Source organism: Mustela nivalis (genome assembly GCF_964662115.1).
Source record: "Mustela nivalis genome assembly, chromosome: 12".
NCBI classification, from domain to species: Eukaryota; Metazoa; Chordata; class Mammalia; order Carnivora; family Mustelidae; genus Mustela; species Mustela nivalis.
In genome coordinates this window covers 11,665,047-11,690,398 of record NC_139031.1, presented here as the reverse complement: position 1 = coordinate 11,690,398, position 25,352 = coordinate 11,665,047, and the positions used below count along the sequence as shown (strand labels likewise).

General features: G+C 37.6%; 1 protein-coding gene across 1 annotated transcript; it reads left to right on the top strand.

Moving 5' to 3' along the window:
- Positions 1–20,516: 20,516 nt before the first annotated feature.
- Positions 20,517–23,733, top strand: LOC309845640 (olfactory receptor 9A4). Its single transcript, XM_082693852.1, has 2 exons — positions 20,517–20,832; positions 22,497–23,733. The coding sequence occupies exon 2, from the start codon at positions 22,527–22,529 to the stop codon at positions 23,469–23,471; it is 945 nt and encodes a 314-aa protein (XP_082549978.1). The 5' UTR covers positions 20,517–20,832; positions 22,497–22,526; the 3' UTR covers positions 23,472–23,733.
- Positions 23,734–25,352: the final 1,619 nt, after the last annotated feature.

Sequence of the window (25,352 nt, the reverse complement as noted above, 5' to 3'; positions counted from 1 at the left end):
ACTCTCAGGTACATCAGCAGTAGTTAGCAACTGTGTGCTGTATATTATTGGCTGTGAATCAGAGGAGTTGACCCAACCCTGGAGATTTCCCTATTCACATGCTATATCTGAACAGTTACTCTTATACCAAAATATTCATATAATTCACTATTAATAACTCTTAAAAATTAAAAAAAGGGACAGAAACTTTATTGATAATCATAGCAGCATTATTCACAGTTGTAAAGAAAGAGAAATGACTCCAAATCTATGAACAGATGAATGCATAAAAAAACATGGTGTAGACATACAAAGAAAGTTTATTCAGACAGAAAAAGCAATGAAAAGAATTTCATAGACACATGCTCTAACATACATGATCCTTGAAAACATTGCCAAGTGAAATAAGCCAGACAAAAGAGAACAAATACAGTGTGGTTCCATTTATGCAAGATACCCAGAATAGTGAAGTTGATATAGACAGAAAGTAGAATAGTGACTAGCAGGAGCTTGGGGAGGGGTAAAATAGGAGGAAGTAATTAATGGGTACTGAGTTTCAGCTTAGGATGGTTAAGTGTTCTGGAGACCAATAGTGGTAATAGTTGCACAACAATGTGAATGTACCTAATGCTACTGAATTGTATATTTAAAATGGTTAAAAGTGGTAAATATGTGTTGTGTATTTTTTACCACAACTAAAAAGAAAAGCTATCAAATAGTTTTAAATGATTTGTATAGTGAATCATCAGACTGTTGCTCTTCCCCTTCTGATCCACGGTGCTCTTCATACTCTTCAGGGGTAACTCTGTTCAACTGTTTCTTCTGCTAATATACATTTAAAAATAAGGCTGGAGAGTCCAGGATGGCAGAGGAATAGGAGACCTTTCTTTCCTCTGGTCCCAGGAATTCAGATAAGTAGCTATCAGACCATTCTGAATAGCTGGGAACTCAACTGGAGATCTAAGAAAAGAATGTTTGCAACTCTACAGATGGAGAAGTGACCACTTTCTGCAAGTTACAAGGTGTGGAGAAGTGAATCTGAGGCAACCTGTGGGAAGGTAAACCACAGGGGTGAGGGAGCCTCTGTAAGCTGGCTACTGGAAAGCTATATAGTAGCAGAGTGCAAAATCGGACTGCTCCAGTGAAGGAAGTCCCTGCCTGAAAGGTGCTGAGGGGGTAAAATGGGGGCAGAATCCTAGCTGGGACAGTGTGGTCTCAGGATCCTTGGGGTCACAGGAAGACCAGGGTACCTGAGTATGACAGTTCCCAGGCATGGGAGTGGAGAAGCTAGCTGCAATCAGGAAGCCCAGGAGCAGATGCTTAGCTTGTGATTGGCATAAACCATGAATTGTGGCACAGTAGGGTGACTGTTTTCTGAGCTGGGGCCCAACAAATGGCAGAAATGGGGAGAACTCTCTTTCTCCCCTCGGAGGAGCAGCACTGGAGCACACCAGAGGGTTCTGCAGGGTTTGGAGATTTGAAACAGAGTCACATGCCTGAGATAGAAATGCTGTCACAGGCTGGGTTAGCACGGAGTAAGGAGGAGACAGGAGTGAATGACTGCTTTTCCCTGAGGGTGCCCTGAGGAGTGGGGCCCTGGGCTCTCTGCTCTGGGGCTGCAGTTGGGGAGGCTGCCATTGTCATACTCTTCCTCTAAAGTTTCTACACATAAAGCCTTCAGCGAACAAAAGCTACAAAGAACAATCTGGAGCCACTGAGTCCCACTGCGGGACTCAATCCCCGGACTCTGGGATCATGACTGGAGCCAAAGGCAGATGCTTAATGACTGAGCCACCCAGGTGCCCAAGGGTGGTACAATTCTGCTTGAGGCAAATACACTTGAGAATCAAAGTGACAGAACCTCTCCCCCAGAAGATCAGCAAGAATATCCACCCAAGACAGTTTACTGTTCACTGAGAACTATAAAACTCAAACGCTAGGGGCAAACAGTAAATAAAATTCACCCCCCCCAATGATTCTTTAGTCTTTCAATTTTAATTTTTTTTCTCTTTCCATTTTCAACCAATTTCTTATTTTATCAACTCTTTTAAAAAATCTTTTCTAATTTTTATTTTTACAGTTATACTCTATCCTTTCATTGTATTTAATTTTATTTTTGTATATATATAAGTTTTCCTTTCTTTATAGTTGTGGGATGGAGTTTCTTCTAACTGACCAAAATACACCCAGAATCTATTGTATAGCTTTGTTCTCTTCACCTGTCTGATCATATTCTCTCTATTTTTTTGTTAACATTATTTAAAGTTTTTATCTTTACAGTTACACTGTATCCTTTTTTAAAAGACGATTTTATTTATTTGACACAGAAAGAGAGATCACAAGTAGGCAGAGAGGCAGGCAAAGATAGAGGGGGAAACAGGTCTCTGCTAAATGGAGAGCCCAATGCAGGGCTCAATCCCAAGACCCTGAGATCATGACCTGAGCTGAAGGCAGAGACTTAACCCACTGAGCCACCGAGGCACCCCATATTGTATCCCTTCAATGTATTTAATTTTGTTTTGGTATATATATATTTTTTTCTTAACAAATTTGAGATGTTGTTTCTTCTAAGACACTAACCAAAATACAATCAGGATATAGTGTAAAGCTCTATTCTGTTCACCTGTTTGTTTATATCTCCTTTTTTCTCTCTCTCTCTTTTTATCTTTTAATATTAAATTTGATTTTTGCAATTATATTCTACCCTTTCATTGTATTCAATTTTATTTTTGTACATATATAAGATTTTCTTTCTTTACAAATTTGGGATCTGGTTTTCTAACAAACAGACCTAAATACACTCATGATCTAGTGTATTGCTCTATTCTGTTCACTTGTCTGATTATATGTTCTTGCTCTTTAAAAAAAAAAAACCAACTATTTTTAAATTTTTTTTCTGGGTTTGGGTCTCTCCTGATTTGTTTAGTGTACATTTCTGTGGGGTCATTGTTGCCATTTTGTTCTCTTGTTCATCTATTCTTGTCTGGATGGAATGACAAGATGGAAAAATCTGACCTCAAAAAAGAAAACAAGAGGCAGTATTGACTGCTAGGGAACTAACCAATATGGACATAAGTAAGATGTGGGAACTAGAGTTCAGAATAACGATTAAAAACATACTCGCTGGTCTTGAAAAAACCTAGAAAACCCCTTTATGGGGAAATAAAAGAACTAAAATCTAATCAAGTCAAAATTTAAAAAGCTATTAATGAGATGCAATAAAAAATTGAGGCTCTACCTGCTAGGATAAAAGATTCAAAAGAGAGAGTTAGTGATATAGAAGACAAAATGAAGGAGAATAAAGAAGCTGAGAAAAAGATAATCAACTACTGGATCACAAGGGGAGAATATGAGAGATAATTGATACCATAAAGTGAAACAATATTAGAATGATTGGGATCCCAGAAGAGGAGGAAAGGGAGAGAGGGAAAGAAGGCATGTTGAAGCAAATTATAGTAGAGAGCTTCCCTAATCTGGGGGGAGAAAATAGGTATCCAAGTCCAGGAGGCACAGAAAAATCCCTTCAAAATCAATAAAAATAAGTCAACACCTAAATATAAATAATGAAACTTGCAAATTTCAGAGACAAAGAGAAAATCCTGAAAGCAGCTCAGGATGAGAGGTCTATAACCTACAAGGGTAGAAACATTAGACTGACAGTAGACCTATCAGGTCTACAGAGACCTGGCGTGATATCTTCAGGGTGCTAAAAGAAAAAATATGCTGCCAAGAATATTGTTTCCAGCTAGGATGTCATTCAAAAGAGAGGAGAGATAAAAATCTTCCAGGACAAACAGAAACTAAAAGAATTTGTGATCACCAAATGAGCATTAGAGGGGATTATATCTATCTATCTATCTATCTATCTATCTATCTATTTTATATATATATATATATATATATATATATATATATATTATATACACACACACACATATATATCTCCTATAAAATTATATATATTTTATATATATGTATATATATACATACACACACATATATATATATATAATTTCATGTTCAGTTAGCCAACAAATAGTACATCATTAGGTTTGAGGTAGTGTTCAACGATTTTTAGTTATGTATAATACCCAGTGCTCATCAAAACATATACCATCCTTAATACCCATCAACTGGCGATTGTATCCCCCCACCTCCCCTCCCTTCTGTAATCCTCAGTTTGTTTCCTGGAGTCCTGAGTCTCTCATCGTTTGTCTCCCCTCTGATTTCTTCCCCTTCAGTTTTCCCTCCCTTCCCTGATGGTCCCCCATTCTGTTCCTTATGTTCCATATAAGAGTAAAACCATATGATAATTGGTTTTCTCTTTTTGACTTATTTCACTTAGCATGATTCCCCCCAGCTGCATCCATGTTAATACAAATGGGTATTCATCCTTTCTGATGGCTGAATAATATTCCATTGTATATATGTACCACTAGCTGTCAGGGAAATACAAATCAAAACCACAGTGAGATATCACCTTACACCAGTTAGAATGCAAAAATTAACACCAGTTGGAATAGCAAAAATTAACAATGCAGGAAACAATTGTTGGTGAGGATGTAGAGAAAGGGGAACTCTCTTACATTGTTGGTAGAAATGCAAGCTTATCTAGCCACCCTGGGAAACAGCATGGAAGTTCCTCAGGATGTTAACAATAGAGTTACACTATGACTCAGCAATTGCACTACTAGGTATTTACACCAAAGATACTAATGTAGTGATCCAAAGGGGCACCTGCACCCAATGTTTATAGTAGCAATGTACACACTAGCCAAGCTATGGAAAGTGCCAAGATGTCCTTCAACAGATGAATGGATAAAGAATATGTGGTGTACATATATATTATTCAGGCATCAAAAAAATGAAATCTTACTATTTGCAATAATGTGGATGGAACTGGAGGGGATTATGCTACTCGAAATAAGTCAATCAGAGAAAGGCAATTAATTATATGATCTCACTCATAAATGGAATTTAAGAATCAAAACAGAAGATCATAGAGGAAGAGAGGAAAAAATAGATCAGATGAAATTAGGGAGACAAACCACAAGAGACTCTTAGTCATAGGAAACAAACTGAGGCTTGCTGGAGGGGAACAGGGGATGGAGTAACTGGGTGATTGACATTAAGGAGAGGACATGATGTAATGAACACTGAGTATTATACAAGACTCATGAATGACTGACTCTACCTCTGAAACCAATAATACATCATATGTTAATTAATTGAATTTAAATTAAAAAATAAATAAATAAATAATGGAAAAAACAAAGTGTGTCCTGTCTGACTAACTACACTGTTGGCTTTCTGAGTCCGAAGACTAGATCTGACGCTTCTTTGCAACCTTCTGGGTCTCAGGCCATTGCTGCATGTTCAGTTGCATCTGCCTCTCTATTCTTCAAACCACTGGAACAGTTAGAATCTTTATGTTAAAATTCAGTAATTATCTTCTTCCAGTTGCATTGTAAACAACAACAACGAATACAGCTATTTCTTGGCTTATCAAGTAGTTTTTCCTTTAGTTAATAATTGCCTTATTTTGAAATCTGCTTCAATGGTCTCTCCTTTTTTCCTGCTTGTATGTCTTTACTGATATCATAAACCTAACAATAAATTATTCCTTGTTTTTTATGCTCTGTAGGCCTTCTTACTTGGTTTGCTTCCAAGTTTGAATGAGGCAAACTCTTCAGCATCCCTCTAACAGAGAACTCATCTGAGGTATGCTATTTTGGATGTTTTTATTCCAGCATTACACTTTATTGTCACTTTGGCCAGATAAAAACACCTCCACACCAGCTCTGGGGGTGCTTTTCCTGTAGATCTCCATAACTGTCCCACGGAAACCCCCTAGTACTCAGTATATCTTACCCTGGTCTCCAGAATCAATGCAGTTTGACTGAGCTGTGGCCAAAGGCTAGTGAACATGAATGGAGACTCAGCCCAAAGCTGCAGGCCAAAGAGAATCCACAATCTTGGGCACCAGTTTCTTCCTTTGGGAAAGCAAAAGGGATGTTTAACGCACCTTGTGTGGTGCAGTGCATGGTTTAGAAGACAAACAAGCTTAAGCATTTGGCCACAAGAGGGCTCAAGAAGAAAGTGTATCCATACAAGTTCTGAAAAGCCTCTGAATCACTAGAATCACTTGGAATCACTAGCTGGGCTGCTAGAAGGTCTTTTTTTCCTGATGTCAGTCAGTCATTTATCTAATCCATTAATCCATGAGTGAGAAATGAAATATTATTCCACCATAAAAAAGGGAATCTCATCGTTTTTCAACAACATAAATAACAAGATAGTGACATGGATAAACCTTGAGGACATTACTCCAAGTGAAATGAGTCAGACAGAGAAAGACAAATACTGTACAATCTCACCTACACGTGGAATTTAAAAAGCCAAATTCATGGAATATAGAATAGACTTGTAGTAGTCAGGGGCTGGGGAATGGGGGAAATTTGGAGATGTTGGTCAAAGGGTACAAATCCCTGGTTCCAAGATGCTTGAAGACTGGGATCCAATGTATAGCTTGGCGACTATAGTAAAATACAGGGCATGGTATACTTGAAAGTTGCTAATAGAATTGATCTTAAATATTCTCATTACAAAATGAAAAGTAATTACGTGAGGTCTTGGATGTGTTAACTACTTTATTATGGAAATCAATTCACAGGATACATGTGCATCAAATTATTCATGTTTGCATAATTGCACGGAGAAAAATCTGGAAGGCAATGTAGGTAACATTGCTAACCGGGTTGTTAGGAGTAGGAGTGGGAGAAGTGTTTTTTATTGCATAGGGTTTTTTTCCCCCCAAAGATTTGTTTATGTATGAAAGAGAGAGAGAGAGAGAAAGAGCGAGCGAGCCAGGGACGGAGCAGAGGGAGAGGGACAAGTGGACTCTGTACTGCGCATGGAGCCAGATGTGGAGCTCATCTCAAAACTACCTGAGCCAAAACCAGGAGTTGGGTGCTTAAGTGACTGAGCCACCCATGTCCCCCTATTGCATAGTGTTTTCTATTGTTTTGGTATGTGCTTCTTGAAAATGTATTGGGAATGAAATTATGTATTATCAATTTAAAAATAAAGGAAGTAAAAATACACTATTTTCCCAGTGTCTTAGGGTTAACTAAACTCCTCCTTTTAAGTGCCTGGAAGGTTTGATTGCCTATGCAAATATCTCATTATTTTTAGCAGATGAGTATTTACTTAATTCCAAATACTCTATAAAATTTCTGTTTAGCTGAATGTAGAAAATGGGATAAAAATAGGGGAGGGGTTATGGAGTTTCACATTTTCTACCTGTGCCTTTGGTCCCTTTCTGATGACATACAGGGATTCTTTAGATATTGAGAGGACTTATCCAATCTTATATGCATATTGGAAATATCTTTTATCAGTCTAGTTTTGTCTTTTATTTTTTTAAAAGGCTTTTAAAAATTTTAATTCCAGTATAGTTAACACAGTGTTGTATTAGTTTCAGGTGTACAATATAGTGATTCAGTGCTTCTGTACATTTCTCAGGGCTCATCACAAGTGTACTCACGATCCCCTCCACCTATTTCACTCATCCCCCTACCAGTTTTCTTTCTCTAGTTAAGAGTCCACTTGTTGGTTTGTATTTTTTCTTTGTTTTCTTTCTTAAATTCCAAATATAAGTGAAATCATATGGTATTATTCTTTCCCTGACTTATTTCATGTAGCATTTTACTCTCTAGATCCATACATGCTCATGCACATGGCAAGATTTCATTCTTTTTACAACAGTATATTCCATTATAGATATATATATGCTTCTGCATATATATATCTATATAAGTATATATAGATGTATGTGCATATATGCTTCTTTGTATACAGATATCTTTATCTCCCTCTCTCTATAATGTATATATGCTTTTTTTTTAATCTCTTCATTTATGGATAGACACATAGGCTGCTTCCAAAATTTGGCAGTGTAAATAATACTATAATAAACGTAGGGGTGCATATATCTTTTTGAATTAGTGTTTTAGTTTTCTTTAGGTTAATACATAGTAGTGAAATTACTGGGTCATATGGTAATTTTATCTTTAATTTTTTTGAGGAACCTCCATACTATTTTCCACAGTGGCTGCACCAGTTTGCATTCCCACCAACATTGCCAGAAGGTTCCTTTTCCTCCACATCCTCACCAACACTTGTTTTTTCTTGTTTCTTATTTTGGCCATTCTGACAAGTGTGAGGTGATATCTCCTTGTAGATTGATTTCTATTTCCCTGATATGAGTGATGCTGAACATCTTTTCATATGTCTGTTGACCATCTGTATATTTTCTTTGGAGAAATGTCTGTTCAAGTCTTCTGTCTATTTTTAATTTTTATTTTTTTATTGTTCTGTTCAATTAGCCAACATTTAATATATCATTAGTCTTTGATGTAGTGCTCAATGATTCATTAATTGCCTGTAACACCCAGTGCTCATCTGGGTGTTATATCACAACTCCTACCCTCCTTAATACCCATCAACTGGCTACCCCATCCCACCACCCACCTCCCTTGTGTAACCCTTGGTTTGTTTCCCAGAATCCAGAGTCTCTCATGGTTTGTGTTCCTCTCTGATTTCTTCCCATTTTTCTCTCCCTTCCCCTATGGTCCTCCACACTATTCCTTATGTTTCACATATGAGTGAAACCATATGATAATTGTCTTTCTTTCTTTGGCTTATTTCACTTAACATAATCCCCTCCAGTTCCATCCATGTCAATGCAATGGATAGGTATTCATCCTTTCTGATGGCTGGTAATATTTCATTATATATATGAACCACATCTTCTTTATCCATTCATCTGTTGAGGCACTTCTTGGCTCATTGCATGGTTTGGCTATTGTGGACATTTCTGCTATGAACATTGGGATGCATGTGCCCCTTCTTTTCACTATATCTGTATCTTTGGGGGTAAATACCTGGTATTGCAATTGCTGGGTAGTAGGGTAACTCTATTTTTAACTTTTTGAGGAACCTCCATACTGTTTTCCAGGGTCTCTGTACCAGCTTGCATTCCCACCAGCAGTGCAAGAGGGTTCCCCTTTCTCCATACCCTTGCCAACATTTGTTGTTTCCTATCTTGTTAATTCTTCTGCCAATTTTTAATTGGATTATTTGTTCTTTGGGTGTTGAGTTTTAAAATTCTTAGTACATATTGGAAACCCACACTTTGTAGGATATGTAACTTGCTAATATATTCTCTCATTGAGTAGGTTAACTTTTAGTTTTGTTGCCTGTTTCCTTTGCTGTGCAGACACTTTTTATTTTGTTGTCCCAGTAGTGTATTTTTGTTTTTGTTTCCCTTGCCTCAGGAGACATATCTAGAAAACTGTTGTTACAGTTGATGTCAGAGAAATGACTGTCTATGCTTTCTTCTAGGATTTTTATGGTTTTAGGTTTTACATTTATGTCTTTAACCCATTTTGAGTTTATTTTAATATATGGTGTATGAAAGTGGTCCAGTTTCCTTCATTCTTTCACATGTTGCTGTCCAGTTGAGGATAGTGTCTCTCCCTTTGCATAGTAAGTGTGGGTTTATTTATTAGGTCCTTATTCTGTTCTTTTCATCTATGAGTCTAGTTTTGTACCAGTACTGTACTGTTTTGATTACTATAGCTTTATAGTATCCCTTGAAATCTGGGATTGTGATTATCCTGCTTTTGTTCTTCTTTTTCAAGATTGCTATGCCTGTTCAGGGTCTTTTGTGGTTCCATACAAAATCTGGATTATTTGTTTTAGTTCTCTGAAACATACTTTTTTTTTTTTTTTTTTTAACCAGGATTGCAGTCAATCTGTAGATGGCTTTGGGTAGTATGGACATTCTAATATTTGTTCTTTCAACCCATGAGTATGGAATATCATTCCATTTGTTTATGTCCTCATCAATTACTTTCATCAATGTTTTAGAGTTTTCAGAGTACAGGCCTTTGACCTCTTGGGTTAAATTTTTCCCTAGGTATTAATATTTTTGGTGCAAATGTAAATGGGATTGTTTTCTTAATTTGTCTCTGCTACTTGATTATGATGTCTAGAAATGCAATGAATTTCTGTATATCTATGTTGTATCTTGCAATCTTACTGAATTCATTTATCAGTTGCTAGTTTTGGGGGATCTTTAGGGGTTTGTATATTTAGTATCATGTCATCTGCAAATAGTGAAAGTTTGACTTCTTTCTGACCAGTTTTGATGCCTTTTATTTCTTTTCTTATCTGATTGCTCTAGCTAGAACTTTCAGTACTATGTTGAATAAAGGTGGTGTGAGTGGACATTGTTGTCTTGTTCCTGACCTGAGGAGTAAATCCTCAGTTTTCCATCATTAAGTCTGATGTGAGTTGTAGTTCTTTCACATATGGCCTTTATTATATGGAGATACATTCTCTCTAAACCTACTGTATTGAGGGTTTTTATCATGAATGGTTGTTGTACTTTGTCAAATGCTTTTTCTGTATCCTTTGAAATGACTGTATAGTTTTTGTCTTTTCTCGTGTAGAAGTGATGTATTACGTTGATGGATTTGCAAAGATTCAACCACTTTGGATCCTAGGAGTAAATCCCACTTGATCATGTGAGTTTTGTTTTTAAGATAATGTTAGATTTCATTTGCTAATATTTTGCTGAGGATTTTTGAGCCTATGTTCATCAGAGATATTGGCCTGTAGTTCTCTCTTTTTTTGTAGTGTCTTTTGTAGTGTCTTTATCTGTTTTGGTATCATGGAAATGCTGGCCTCATAGAATGCATTTTGAAGGTTTCCTTTGGCTTCAATTTTTTGGAATATTTTGAGAAGCATAGGTTCTTATCTTGCTTTAAATGTTTGTTAAAATTCACTTGTGAAACTCTCTGGTCCTGGATTTTTGTTTGTTGGGACTTTTTTGATTGCTGATTCAATTTCATTGCTGGTAATCAGTCTGTTCAAAAAATCTATTTCTTCTTAATTCAGTTTTGAGTGGTTATGTTCTAGGTATTTATCATTTCTACTAGGGGGTCCAATTTGTTGACATATAATTTTCATAATATTCTCTTCTAATGCTTTGTATTTCTGTGCTGTTGGTTATTTCTCTTCTTTCATTTTTTATTTTATTTGAGTTCTCTCTCTCTCTTTCTCTCCACCTGTTCCTCCTTCCCACTCTTTCTCTTTTTCAATTGGTCTTGGTAAAGATTTATCAATTTTGTTGATCTAGTCAAAGGATCAGCTTGTGGTTTCATTGATCTGTTCTATGATTGTTTAGTTTCTATTTCATTTATTTCTGTTCTAATCTTTCTTTCTTTTCCTTCCTTCTTCTTCCTTCCTTCCTTCCTTTCTTCCTTCCTTCCTTCCTTCCTTCTTTACTTCCTTCCTTTATTCCTCCTGTTTTTTACTTTATTTGGTCTTCATTTTCTAGCTCTTTTAGGTGTAAAGTTAGGTTGTTTGAGATTTTTCTTGCTTTTTGAGGTAAACCTGTATTGCTACTAACTGGGTTCTAAGAATAGTCTTTGCTGCTTCCCAGAGATTTTTGGACTGTTGTGTTTTTATTTTCATTTGTGTCCATGTATTTTTTAATTTTTTATTTGATTCTTTTCTTGACCCATTCATTGTCTAGGAGCCTCTTATTTAACCCCATGTATTTTTGTCCTTTCTGATTTTTTCTTGTGGTTGATTACTAGTTTCGTAGTATTGTGGTCAGAAAAGATGCATGGTATGACTTCATTCTTTTGAGACTTGTGTGGCCTCATGTGATCCATTCTGGAGAATGTTCCATATGCATTTCAAGGTTTTTAAAAATGTATTTGATGAATAGATGAGAGAGAGAGAGAACAAGGGAGAGGCAGATGGAAATGGAGAGGAACAGAGAGAATCTCAAGCAGACCCCCTGTTGAGCATGGAGCCCAAAGCAGGGCTCAATTTCATGACCCTAAGATTATGATCTGAGGTGAAATCAAGAGTCAGATGCTTAACTAACTGAGCAATCCAGGTACCCCTCTATATGAGCTTTAAAAGAATGTGTACTTTGCTGTTTTTGGATGGAATGTTCTAAATATATCTGTTTAGATTTATCTAGTATAATGTGTCATTCAAAGTCACTATTTCCTTGTTGATTTTCTGTTTGGATGTTCTATCCATTGATGTAAGTGAGACGTTTAAGTTCCCTACTATTATTGTATTATTATCAAATGCTTCCTGTATTTTTGTTAATAACTGCTGATTATATTGGGTGCTCCTATGTTGGATGCATAAATGTTTACAACTGTTAATGATTATATATTGTCCTCCTTTGTCTCTTGTTACAGTCTTTGTTTTAAAGTTCATTTTGATTTGATGAGGACTGGGTGTTATGAACTATGAACTATGATTCATTGAACATTATATCAAAAACTAATGATGTACTATAACTTGGCTAATTGAATTTAAATAAAAAAGGAGGTTTTCTAAAAATATAAAGTCTATTGTGTCTGATACAATTATTACTACTCTGGTTTCTTTTCACTTCATTTTGCATGAGTAGTGCTTTTCTATCTTTCATTTTCTACCTGCATGTGTCTTTGGGTCTGAAATACGTTTCTTGAAGCAGCATACAGATGAGTCTTGCTTTTTTTTAATCCATTCCATCACCCTATGTCTTTGGATTAGAGCATTTAGTCCATTTACATTCTAAATGGATTAATTATTGATGGGTATGTACTTACTGCCATTTTGTTACTTGTTTTGTGTTTGCAGTTTTCTCTCTTTCTTTCTTCTCTTGCTGTCTTCACATATGGTTTACTGGCTTTCCGTAATGATATGCTTGGATTCCTTTCTCTTTATTTTTTTGCATATCTATTACTGATTATTGAATCATCATTACCATTAGGTTTATATATAACCTGTTACACATATAGCAGCCTGTGGTAAGTTGTGGTTGCTTAAGTTTGAACCCATGCTTTATTCTTATCCCCATTCCCCTCCATTTTAGGTATATGGTGTCATATTTTACATCTTTTTATTTTGTGAATCCCTTGACTACTTTTTGTAGATATACTTAATTTTACTGCTTTTGTGCTTCCTACCTTTTAACTCCTGTTTATGGTCTTTCCTTCCTAATCAAAGAGTTCCCTTTCACATTTCTTATAGGTCTGGTTTAGTGGTCATAAATTTCTTTAACTTTTGTTTATCTGGGAAACACTTTATCCCTTCTATTATTCTGAATGATAGCCTTGCTGAATCGAGTATTCTTGGTTGCAGGCTTTTTTCTTTCAGCATGTTGAATATATCATGACATTTCTTTCAGGTCTTCAATGTTTCTGTTGAGAAATCAGCAGATCACCTTGTGGGTTTTCCCTTTTATGTAATTGTTTTCTTTCTGCTTTTAAAATTCTCTATCACTACTTTTTGCCATTTTAAATACCACATGTATGGGTGTGGACCTCTTTGGGCTGATTATGTTGGGGGCTTGTGTGCCTACTCAGTCTAGGTTTCTGTTTCCTTCCCAGATTCAGGAAGATTTCAGCTATTATTTCTTCAAAGAAATTTTTTACTCTTTTTCTCTCTCTTCTTTTGTGATCCCTATAATGAGAATCTTATTATAATTCATCATGTTGCTGAGATCCCTCAGTCTGTATTTATTTATTATTGTTTTCTTCAGTTCAGCTTGATTGTTTTCCATTACTTTGTCCTCCAGGTCACTGCTCTTTCTGTTTCCCCTGGTCTGCTTTTTATTGCATCCATATATTCTTTCAACTATTGAGTTCTTCATCACTGATCAGTTATTTTTATATTTTTCATCTTTTTGTTAAGAGTCTCATGGAGGTCCTCTACTCTTTACTCAAGTTCAGTGAGGGTCTTTATGACTTTCACTTCAAATTCTCTATCATATATATTACTTACCTGTGTTTCATTTAGCTCTCTTGCTGTGATTTTCTCCTGTCCTTTCATTTGGGACACATTCCTGTTTCCTTTGTCTAACTCTTCTGCCTTTCCTTGTATTAGGAGGGTCCACTAAGTCTCCTGTTCTATTTTGTTTGTTTTAAGATTTATTTATTTATTCTATATCTCCTGTTCTTGAAGTTCTGGCCTTATGAAGAAGAGGTCCTGTATTGCCCTGTATGGCAATGTGTCTTCTTCATCAGAACCTGGCACTTCAGGGGTGTCTTCTATGGGTGTTAGGTACACCTTACTGTTGTGGCTGAGCTGCTTTTGCCTTCAGTCTGTTCATCTACTCTCTTTGGAGAGCCATATGCAGGAGGGTTTGATCTCTTTTTTGTTACTGGGCCAATCTGGGGCTCTCTTGAGCTTAAGTTGAGTGAGATCACTCATTTGCCCAAATAGTAGTAACACCAAACTGCAAGGGACTTTCCCTCTTTTGTTCCTTGAGAAACTTGTTGGTATGTGTGGCCTACAGTCAGACTAGGTGTTTGCCCCCTTCTCACCTTCTCACTGCTGCGGTGTAGTCAGATTAGTGTGTGTGGTTATCCAAATATCTTTATTGCTAAATTTGAATTAGATTTATCATTATGAATCTCTCTTCTTTACTCCCTCCCAACCCACTCCGTGTTTGTGTGTGTGTGTGTGTGTGTGTATGTATTTTCTATGTGTTTTTCAGTGTGCTAGTTCAGTAACCAACCCAGATCATGATCCTAAGTTATTAAACCATAAGAAACAAATGTTTTTGAAGAAATGTCTGATTCCAGGTCTGAGGAAGGAAATCAATTGGGTGAGCTTGAAAAGTTTTGTCATACCTGATAACAAAGATTACTAGGGACTTTATTTATTTATTGGCATATAATATATTATTTGCTTTACGAGTACAGGTTTGTGAATCATCAGTCTTATACACACACCACCTTAGCAATTCACAGCACTCACCATAGTGATACCCTCCCCAATGTCCATAACCAGCCCACCCCATCCCCCTCCATCCCCCAGCAACCCTCAGATAGTTTCCTGAGATGAAGAGTCTCTTATGGCTTGTCTCCCTCCCTGGTCCCATATTGTTTCATTTTTTCCCTCCCTAACCCCCATAACCCCCTGCCCTGCCTCTCAAATTCCTCATATCAGAGAGATCATATGATAATTGTCTTTCTCTGGTTGACTTATTTCACCTAGAATAATACCCTCCAGTTTCATTCATGTTATTGCAAATGGCAAGATTTTGGGTTTTTTGATGGCTGCATAATATTCCACTGCATATATATATATATATATATATATATATATATATCTCACATCTTTTTTATCTGTTCATCTGTTGATGGACATCTAGGTTATTTCCATAGTTTGGCTATTGTGGACATTGCTGCTATAAACATTTTGGTGCACATGCCCCTTTGGATCACTACAGTTGTTCTTTAGGGTAAATACCCAGTAGTGTTGTAGGGTAGTGCTGGGTTGTAGGGTAGCTCTATTTTCAACTTTTTTTCAACAATCTATTCTAGAGTGGCTGCACCAGCCTGCATTCCCACCAACAGTGTAGGAGGGTTCCTCTAGGGACATTTAAAAAGGATTCAGCATCCATTCTTCCTCATATCATGGAGATCATATGATAGTTGTCTTTCTCCGCTTGACTTATTTCACTAAGCATGATACGCTCTAGTTCCATCCACCTTGTCGCAAATGGAATGAAACAAGATGGGATTGGGAGGGAGACAAATCATAAGTGACTCTTAATCTCACAAAACAAACTGAAGGTTGCTGGGGAGAGGGGGGTTGGGGGAAGGGGGGTGGGGTTATGGACATTGGAGACGGTATGTGCTTTGGTGAGTGCTGTGAAGTGTGTAAACCTGCTGATTCACAGACCTGTACCCCTGGGGATAAAAATATATTATATGTTTATAAAAAAAAAAAGAATTCAGCATCCAAACTAAAGGGACTTTCTCTAGCCAGTATAAGACAAGATATAGTTTAAAAATACATTAATTACAATCATTTTAAACCCATTGAAGATAGTAAGATTTATGGGTTCATAATGATACTTACAAGTTGTTAACTTTCAAAAGTGATTAAGGAACCTTATGCATTATTTTGAGATCTGATAAATGGAAATATCCAAGTAATTATTTTGGGTAAATGTATAGTAAATGAAAATATCAAAGCATTCTAGATACTTATAAAAAATGTTAAAATTAGAATATCACCATTCAACTACCTAACCCTCAATGAAATACTAGTTTTAGAAGTCATGCATCAACTGTTTCTAATATCATGGATAAGAGAAAACTAGATCTTATGTGTCTTTTGCTGAAAAACTGTAACAATCCTTCAATTTTTTTCTTTCTTCTTCTTCTTCTTTCTTTTTTTTTCCCCCAAGAGAGGGTAGGGAAAGGTGGAGGGAGAGGGAGAAACAAAATCTTAAGTAGGCTCCACACTCAATGCAGAGGCCTTGAAGGAGCTCAGTCTCATAACCCTGAGATCATGTGCTGAGCCAAAATCAAGAATTGGACAGTTAACTCCCTGAGCCCCTCAGGTCTCCTTAAAATTTCTTCATTTTAAGAAAACTGGTGGAGCTTAGTCTGATCAAGCCTCTGAATTCAACTGCCAATTTACAGGAAAATATGTGAAGAACAGAAAGATACATTTAACTATAATGTGAGGATAAAATTGCCAAAATCCAGATTATGGGAAGCTACTGTCCAAACACGTTATAAATTCAACAGATAGATTGTAAGGAAAAGAAAGGGATGCTGAAGGCATCCGCAGATTAAAAGGACTAAAATAATACATGAAATTTTAAGAAATGGGCAAGACTAAGGCATAGCACTGTATATAAATTTAAGTGATAAAACCATTAAGAAATGCAGTGAAGTGATTATTGCAAAGACAGTGACTTTTGGGGAAGTGAGAATAGTAACTGCAGTGGGGCAGGTAGATCTAGGGGATAGGAAACACCCAGGTCCAGCTTCTTTGCCTCTTTTGTCTGACCAAAGGTACAGGGATGTCTCTCCAAAGGTACAAGCCAGGGGCACAGGCTCACTAAAAGACTGAGACTGAATCATAAGATTGTAGAATGCTAAATGATTCACTCCATCTACTCCTTACCACCACTTTGGTGGGGCTCCCTTTAATAATAGAGGTTTATAACAGAAAGAACTGTGAGTCTAAGACTTTATTTAACAAGGAGATTCTAACAAAATTAGCAATTATATTGGACAAAAAGAAGGATAAACCAAGAAACGGGCTCTTAATTATAGAGAAAAAACTGTTGGCTATCAGATGGGATGTGGATGGGGGGAATGGGTTAAATAGGTGATGGGTTTTAAGGATGCAGTTGTTGTGATGGACATGGGGTGTTGTATGTAAGTATTGAATCACTAAGTTGTAGAACTGAAACTAATATTATACTATATGTTACCTAGGTGGAATTTAATAAAAACAAAAACAAAAACAGGATGGAGGTTCTAGGGAAAGTCAAAGACAACAGGTGAGACAAAAATAAGAACAAGAGATTTAATTCATCTGTGACACCCATAGCTATAGTAAACAGTAAACACAGTCCAATTCATTTGCAGATAAACATAAAACCTCACATAGACCTGTTTTCCTCAGTTCTTTTTGTCCATTCTGTAATGTCCAGCTTCCACTGAAACATTACAAGGCATAGTAAAACAAACAAACAAACAAACAAACGGAAGAAAACAGAGCATGAAGAGACAGGGCACATGTGAGAACCAGACTCATATATGGTAGAAATATTGAAATGATCAGACTGGGTTTCTAAAATAAGTCTATGTTTGAATAGTACATAAAAGCTATGATGTACTATATGTTGGCTAATGCACTTAATAAAAATAAATAAATAATAAAAAAATAAATAAAATAACTGTATGTTTAAGAAACTAAGGACTCTAGTAGAAGAGCAGACCAATTGTAGGAGTCACTGGGTAATATCTGCAGAGCAATGGAATCTATGAAAAAGAATAAAAATGAAGTGCTAAAAAATGTAAAGAAAAATTAAAAATGGCTTTAATGAACTCAGCAAACAGGTACATAGTTGAGGAAAAAATTAGTGAGCTTTACAATATGTCATTAGAAACATCCAGAATTAAAATGTAAAGGGAAGAATGAATGAAAAAGATAAAACAGTATCTAAGAGTTTTGGAATAATTACAAAAGTCATATCTTATGTGTCATGGGGATATGAGGATGAACAAACAAACAATTAGAATAATGACTGAAAACTTTCTATAGATAATGAGGGTGGAAAAGAGAGAGAGAGAGAGAGAGAGGCAAACCAAGAAACAGGTGCTTAACTTTGAGAACAGACCGTCAAAACACTTGAACTCAACAGCTAGATTGGTCTGTGTGGGGGATGGGTGAAGTTGGTTATGGGGATTAAGGAGTTGTGATGTTGTGACGATCACTGGGTGATGTATGGAAGTGTTGAGTCACTATATTGCACACCTGAAACCAGTATTACACTCTATGATAAGTAAGTGGTAATTAAATAAAAACTCAAAAACAAGAGATTATAAATTAATGCAACTTTTTGAGAGTGATTTGATAATAGCTAAGAATTTAATACAATTAAGAGAAATTGGAGGGGGAGATGAACCATGAGAGCCTATGGATTCTGAAAAACAATCTGAGGGTTTTGGAGGGGCGGGGGTGGTGGTTGGGTGAGGTTTGGTGGTTGGGTGAGGTTGGGTGAGCCTGGTGGTGGGTATTATGGAGGGCACGTATTGCATAGTACACTGGGTGTGGTACATAAACAATGAATTCTGGAACACTGAAAAGGACTTTAAAAAAATTAAAAAATTAAAAAAAGTTGGACAACTTTTCAGATATGAAAATATTTATTGCAAAAGCAATGTAGACCTGAAAAATTGGAGAAAATGAAACATTCATCAGCATTTTCATTAAATATTGATCAGTATTTTCATAAGTGAATATTAAGCCATCACTGAAAATGTGATTGATAGAGCATTGTTTTTAAAAAGATTTTTAATTATTTGAGAGAGAGAGTGTGAGAGAGCATGAGAGGGTAGAAGGTCAGAGGGAGAAGCAGACTCTCCATGGAGCTGGAAGTCTGATGCAGGACTCCATCCTGGGAGTCCAGGATCATGACCTGAGCTGAAGGCAGTCGCTCAACCAAATCAGCCACCCAGGCGCCCAACAGATCATTGCTAATGTGGAAAAGTTTAATAGCTGCACAAGCATTCATACACACACACACACACACACACACATGCACGCATGCACATAAGAAGAAGAAGGTAGCAGGACAGTATATTTATTAAAATATCATTTACTTTAAAAGAATATATACAGATACTCTTGTAAACACAGAGTAAAGTACTGTATGAATGCATTAGAAATTTATAATAATAATTTATGATCATATTTAGTTCTAGGAGATGGGCCAGAAGAGTCAAACAAATGGGGAGAGAGATATTTACACTTTACCTTATATCCTTCCATTTGATTTTTAAATTATGCCCTGTGCTACTTTTATGAAAAATGCCATATTTCTTAAATTGTAAAAGTGAATATTTTAAATATGCTTTTGCTGATTTATTCAGCATCCCAGCCATCCTCGCTTTTATGTAGTATTTTGTTGTTGTTGTTGCTGTTGATTCTGAATATTGTTTCTTCACTTTCACCCCTCAATTCAAGCAACACATGGAAGTGATCTGAGAGCATCTAACAATTAAGAAGGGAAATGTATGGCTGAACAACCACAACTGGATAAATGTTGGAGGGCCTGGAATGGGCTGTGGACTTAACAAAATGTGAATTTGGTGTAGATGACAACTCTTTCTCTTACCAGGCTCTCGTAACTGTGGGCAGAGGGTATGTGGTAGAGAGCGTGCAGAGATCCTCTGGGAAAGAGGTGCTTCATGAAACCTTGGTGATGAAGATTTAGTGACCCCTAGGTTTTGATGTGTGTCTTTTGTAGAGATTAGGGGACTCATCAGCTTGGAGGTAGCTTAGGCTCTGCAGGGATAAATGGAATCAGGGAGAAGCACAGAGCAGATGAGGGGGCTGACCAGTCAGAGCTTGGTTGCTGTGATGAGTAAGGGTCTGGGAGGAAGGCAGCCTGGACATTGAGAAATTTCTGACAGGCAGTTTTTAAGTTTGCTCGATGCACATAATTTTTTCAGGAGGTAAAACTTGATTATCTGGGCACCAGATCAGTCAGTTAACTGGCTGCCTTTGGCTCAGGTCATGATCCTGGGGTTCTGGGATCGAGTCCCACATCAGGCTCCCTGCTCAGTGGGGAGCCTGCTTCTTCCTTTCCCTCCACTCCTCCTCCCTGCTTGTGTTCTCTCTCTCAAATAAATAAGTAAATAAAATTAAAAAAAAAAAGTAAAACTTGATTATCCTCAGAGGGAAGAGTGAAAGTTTCTTCAGCTTTTCCTTGACTACATCCCTAGTGTGTTTCTAAGCCCATGCAAATGATTCCTTAGTGTATAACTATCCTTGGGGACAGAAAAGGTAGAGAAAGAAAGAGGCAGAGAGAATGAGGGAGGGGAAGATAGGTGGATTCCTCTCAGCACGACTTCTGGACTTTTCCTAAGCTCCTCTGTGTGGACGGTGTTCTTTGCCACGTGTGGAGACAGCAGGAGCTGTGTCTGCCTCCTAAGCATGGCTCTTTACTAGCCATGGGTAGTCTGGGTTGATGCCTGAAGAGCAGTAGAACTTTCCAGTCTAGTCCCCATCTCTGGAGGTGAGTGTCTTCCAGGTATTCCCTTCAGTGAAGGACAGAGTAGAAGAGCATTATCATGAGAGGGTCTAGGCTTTGTTGCCATATAGAACAAGGACACCTAGAGTCTGAAGAGTGGAGTAAGAGAGCTGCAGAGTAGATGACTCTCCATCAGATCATTGCTCTGTAGCAAAGGGCAGGTTGATGGTACCTAGTACTGGCAATGGGCATACTTTGTGGCATCACCCAAGTCTGTGTTCTTTCATTTTTCATTCTGTCTTCTTTCTATCTGCTTGCCATCTTGTTGGGGATCTCCTGGAAGACAGAATGCAGACTGACTGGGTGGTGCTTTGGAGAAGAGCGAATGGAGGGAAAGATAGGTTGGATAATTTTTGTTTCTTCTTCGATCTATTAATTGATATATTTATTCAAAAATATTTATAGAATATATACTTTGTCAGAGTCTGTTCTTGTCACAGGTGGTAATACAAGAAATGCAAAGAAGTTGCTTCAAGGTACTTCATTCTAATGTGGGGTTTTGATGATAAAGTAAGAAACAAATGCATACTATGATTTGAGGTATTGGTGCAAGCCAACAGAAAGAAAAATACAGCCTAAAAAGTTTAGAGAGTAAAACTATGCATGTGTTGTTTTGGAGAGTATGGGGGGGAAGGGTCTGTGGAGAGGATATTTTTGAGCAAAAATCTGCATGTGGAGAGGGAAGGAGCCCAGTTCTCCTGAGGAAATGTGTATAATCTATATCAGTGTCTTTTATCATTTTTGCATACCCTAGGACTCTGGAGAATATGGGAGGTCATATAAGTAGATGTGGTCTTCGGAATTTTCCAAGTTGCTCAAAGGGACTGACCCCACGGCAGTTTGGTTAGAGGGATGGGCTGCCCATTTTGAGTTCTTGTGTCCCTGCTGGGAGTAGAGATTTGAGACCTGGAGAATAAGGAGGATTTTGCCTCTATATCACAGGTGTTTTCTTGTCTTCTGGTTCTAGGTTGGATACTGGAGTACAGATAGGAGTTCCTTCAGGACCCTTCCCTCCCTGGTGTCAATTACTGACCAGGGGAATCAAGATATAAGAGTTAGAGGTCACTAATGGAGAGCTGGGGAGGCTTTTTCTGCTTGGAGGATATACATTCACTGAAATGAGAAATGGAGGAAGGCTTTTATCATGAGAATAAGGAGGAAGAAGTGGATAATCCCCTCCAGGGAGCCAGCTCTCCAGAAGTCAGGGAAAGACTCAATGTTTTGTCTCAAAATAGTTCTTTCTTATGACAATGTCCTAGAGAGTTCCCACTTGCTAACAATACCACAAAGTTGACGATATAATTGAGGCAGAACTTAACATGAATGTAATGCAGCATCCTCTGTGTTAGAAGATACAAAATAACCACATCTGCATGTGACTGGCTAATATTGGGATTTGCTATTCTAATAACTGTTGAAATTAGCAGGATTTTGCAGAAATAGATAAAGGAGGCAGGAAAAACACTTTAGGGCATTTGAGATGGAAGTGTTGGTGGTATAATTGTGATCAGGAAAGGACAGGGTGGCACATCAGAACAGAGTGCAAGGGAGGATGGCCGGTGAACTGAGAGACAAGGGTAGAGGGTGGGTGTGGTTAGGGTAGACAAGGTGTACAAGGGTAGACAGGGGTGGGTGTGTTTTCATGCCTAGGATGTGGTGTTGGTGGCTATTGCTCCTCTTCTTGGGCTTTTAATTTACTTTCAAATTTATTCATGTCCTACATAAAACATTTAACACCAAGTTTGTCTAGAAAATAGTAGTAGTACGTTGTAGAGTCTAGGTGTGGCTGGTATTTCCTCAATTGGAGTCGTCCTTTATCTTTTTGCAATCAAAAGCCTGTTTTCTCCCCTTTGCTCTTTAGATTTCACAAGGAACAAGAGCTCAGAACTACATGTTGGTGAATCACTCTAGTGCCACTGAATTTTATCTCCTTGGCTTCCCTGGCTCCAGAGAACTACACCATCTTCTCTTTGCTACCTTCTTCTTCTTCTACTTAGTGACATTAATGGGAAACACGGTCATTATTGTGATGGTGTGTGTTGATAAACGTCTGCAGTCCCCCATGTATTTCTTCCTTGGTCATCTTTCTGCCTTGGAGATCTTGGTTACTACTATTATCGTGCCTGTGATGCTTTGGGGATTGCTTCTCCCTGGAATGCAGACAATCTCTCTGGCTGCATGTGTCACCCAGCTCTTCCTGTATCTTGCTGTGGGAACCACAGAGTTTGCATTGCTGGGAGCGATGGCTGTGGACCGTTATGTGGCTGTCTGTAACCCTTTGAGATATAACATCATTATGAACAACCGAACCTGCATCTGGGTGGTCGTTGTATCATGGGTGTTTGGGTTCCTTTTTCAAATCTGGCCAGTGTATGCCACATTTCAGCTGACCTTCTGCAAATCACATGTGGTGAACAATTTCTTCTGTGACCGAGGGCAATTGCTGAAACTATCCTGCAATAATACCCTTTTCATAGAGTTTATCCTATTCTTAATGGCTATTTTTGTTCTTTTTGGTTCTTTGATCCCTACAATCATCTCCTACACCTACATCATCTCCACCATCCTCAAGATCCCTTCAGCCTCTGGGCGGAGGAAGGCCTTCTCTACGTGTGCATCTCACTTCACTTGTGTCATTATTGGCTATGGTAGTTGCTTGTTCCTCTATGTGAAACCCAAGCAAACACAGGCTGCGGATTACAATAGGGTAGTTTCATTGATGGTTTCAGTGGTTACTCCTTTCCTCAACCCTTTCATCTTCACCCTCCGAAATGACAAAGTAATAGAAGCCCTTCGGGATGGAGTGAAAAGATGCTGTCAACAATTTAGTATCTAATCTTGTCTTAAGTATTGCTATGAATTCTAGAATGCTCTGATAAGTACTTACTTATCTTTTAGCTGCATCTTAGTCACCATCAAATAACGTGTGTGCAACAAAAGCCTTTTAAATTATGGCCATGGTTTTTAACATGTTTGGTTGTTACTAAAAATTTACCTTATGATAAAGTTACATATATGGATACAGATACAGATACACATGCCCTTCTGAAATTATGATATATGTCACAATAAAACTTTTAAAAAATTAAATGGAAAAATAATATGTGTGATATTTAAGTTTCTGAATAAGAAAGGGTGGGTATTATAGAGGGCACGGATTGCATGGAGCACTGGGTGTGGTGAAAAAATAATGATACTGTTATGTTGAAAATAAATAAATTAAAAAAAAAAAAAGAAAGGGTAGAAAAATTTTCTCCCACTGCAGAATGGGATGACTACTGGATTCTAGGTCATCTAAATCCTCTAAAATGTCCTGTGCTTTTGGTCCTCTGTGTAAACTTCCTGTTACTTCCCTGGCTCAAACATATTCTCTCTCTCTCTCAATCTCTTCTCTCTCTTTTTAGCAGACACAACAATACTTTATTCCTTCACGTTGATGAATATGACATTTCTAATTTCAGTCATGGAAATGCAGACCTAAGGTGGTGCCTCTCAAACTTTAACATGTATTTCTGTCACATGGGATCTTGTTGAAATGCATGTTCTAATTCAGTTGTCTGGACCAAGGCTTGATAGTCTACATTTCTAAACAGCTGCCGTTGATGTTAATGCTGTCGTGGGGGGAAGGATATTCTCTACCCTTGATTTCCTGTCCCAAAGTTCTCTTGCCTTAGTACTTTGCTGCATATTTTCTTGGCTGGCAGAATTTAGAGAATGATGTCATTCCACAATTTTGGACACCTTTACAATCCTAGGAGTGGTTATCTTTAAATACAGACACATCTTTAATAGGTGGACCTCCTCAGGGTGTGGGAGAAAGAGTTAGGTAAGTTGACATTCTCTCACCTGAAAGTACTCAGATCACGTTGCCTGCAGCCAGAAAGGATGTGGGACAATGGGGCTTCTGTGCCAGAAGCTGGTGTGACAAGGGTCCCTGGGATCAGGGGGAGTGCAGAGAGTGCAGAAGAGGAGGAAGCCTCTCATCCCGGTCACATCCTTCAGTCTTTCCAAGGTCCATGTTACCTGGCCCCTGCTTCCTGTCCCTTTCAGTTTTTCATCCTCTCCTGCCCACTTTGATTCCTGATTTCTCTTTGTAGCTCTCTTCCTGTGGCTTCAGTTCCCCCATTCACTTCTGGGTTCCCTATTACCTTTCTCCCTCGTGCACCCAAGCTTATTGTGCTGTCATCCGTCTTCCCACCAGGAAGCCTTTGTGCCTCTTTCCTAGTGCCACCAACTTCACTCACGCTTTCTCTAGTCAGCCTGACTTTGGTCTTCATCAGTGATTCCATTTCTTATGTCATAAACACAGTTTCATCCACGATGACATTTTTGTAATAATGAAATATTGTTAACCAAATGGGATAACTGGAGGAGACTGGTTAAGTAAATTGTTTCATTCGTAAAATGCAGGTATAAAAGGAATAATAAAACTCTTTCTGTAATGATAAGAAATGATCCCCAAGCTGTACTTTTAAGTGAGAAAAGCAAAATACATTGAACTTAGTATTTACTTTTGTATAAGAAAGCAGTAGAAATAGGGTATATTTATATTTGCTTGTGGACAGCATCATAAGAAATTAAGACGTGGTTACCTGTGAAATTGTGGTGGTGGGAATGGGCAGATGGAATGGAGAAAGAAGATTTTTCACTCTTTGCCTTCTAATAGTCTGTTATTTTTGTAACCATGTATAGGTATTACCTATAAAAATAATCACAT

What these genes read in the sequence shown, in the direction of transcription:
- LOC309845640 (XM_082693852.1), top strand. Translation starts at nt 22,527, where the DNA reads ATGTTGGTGAATCACTCTAGTGCCACTGAATTTTATCTCCTTGGCTTC.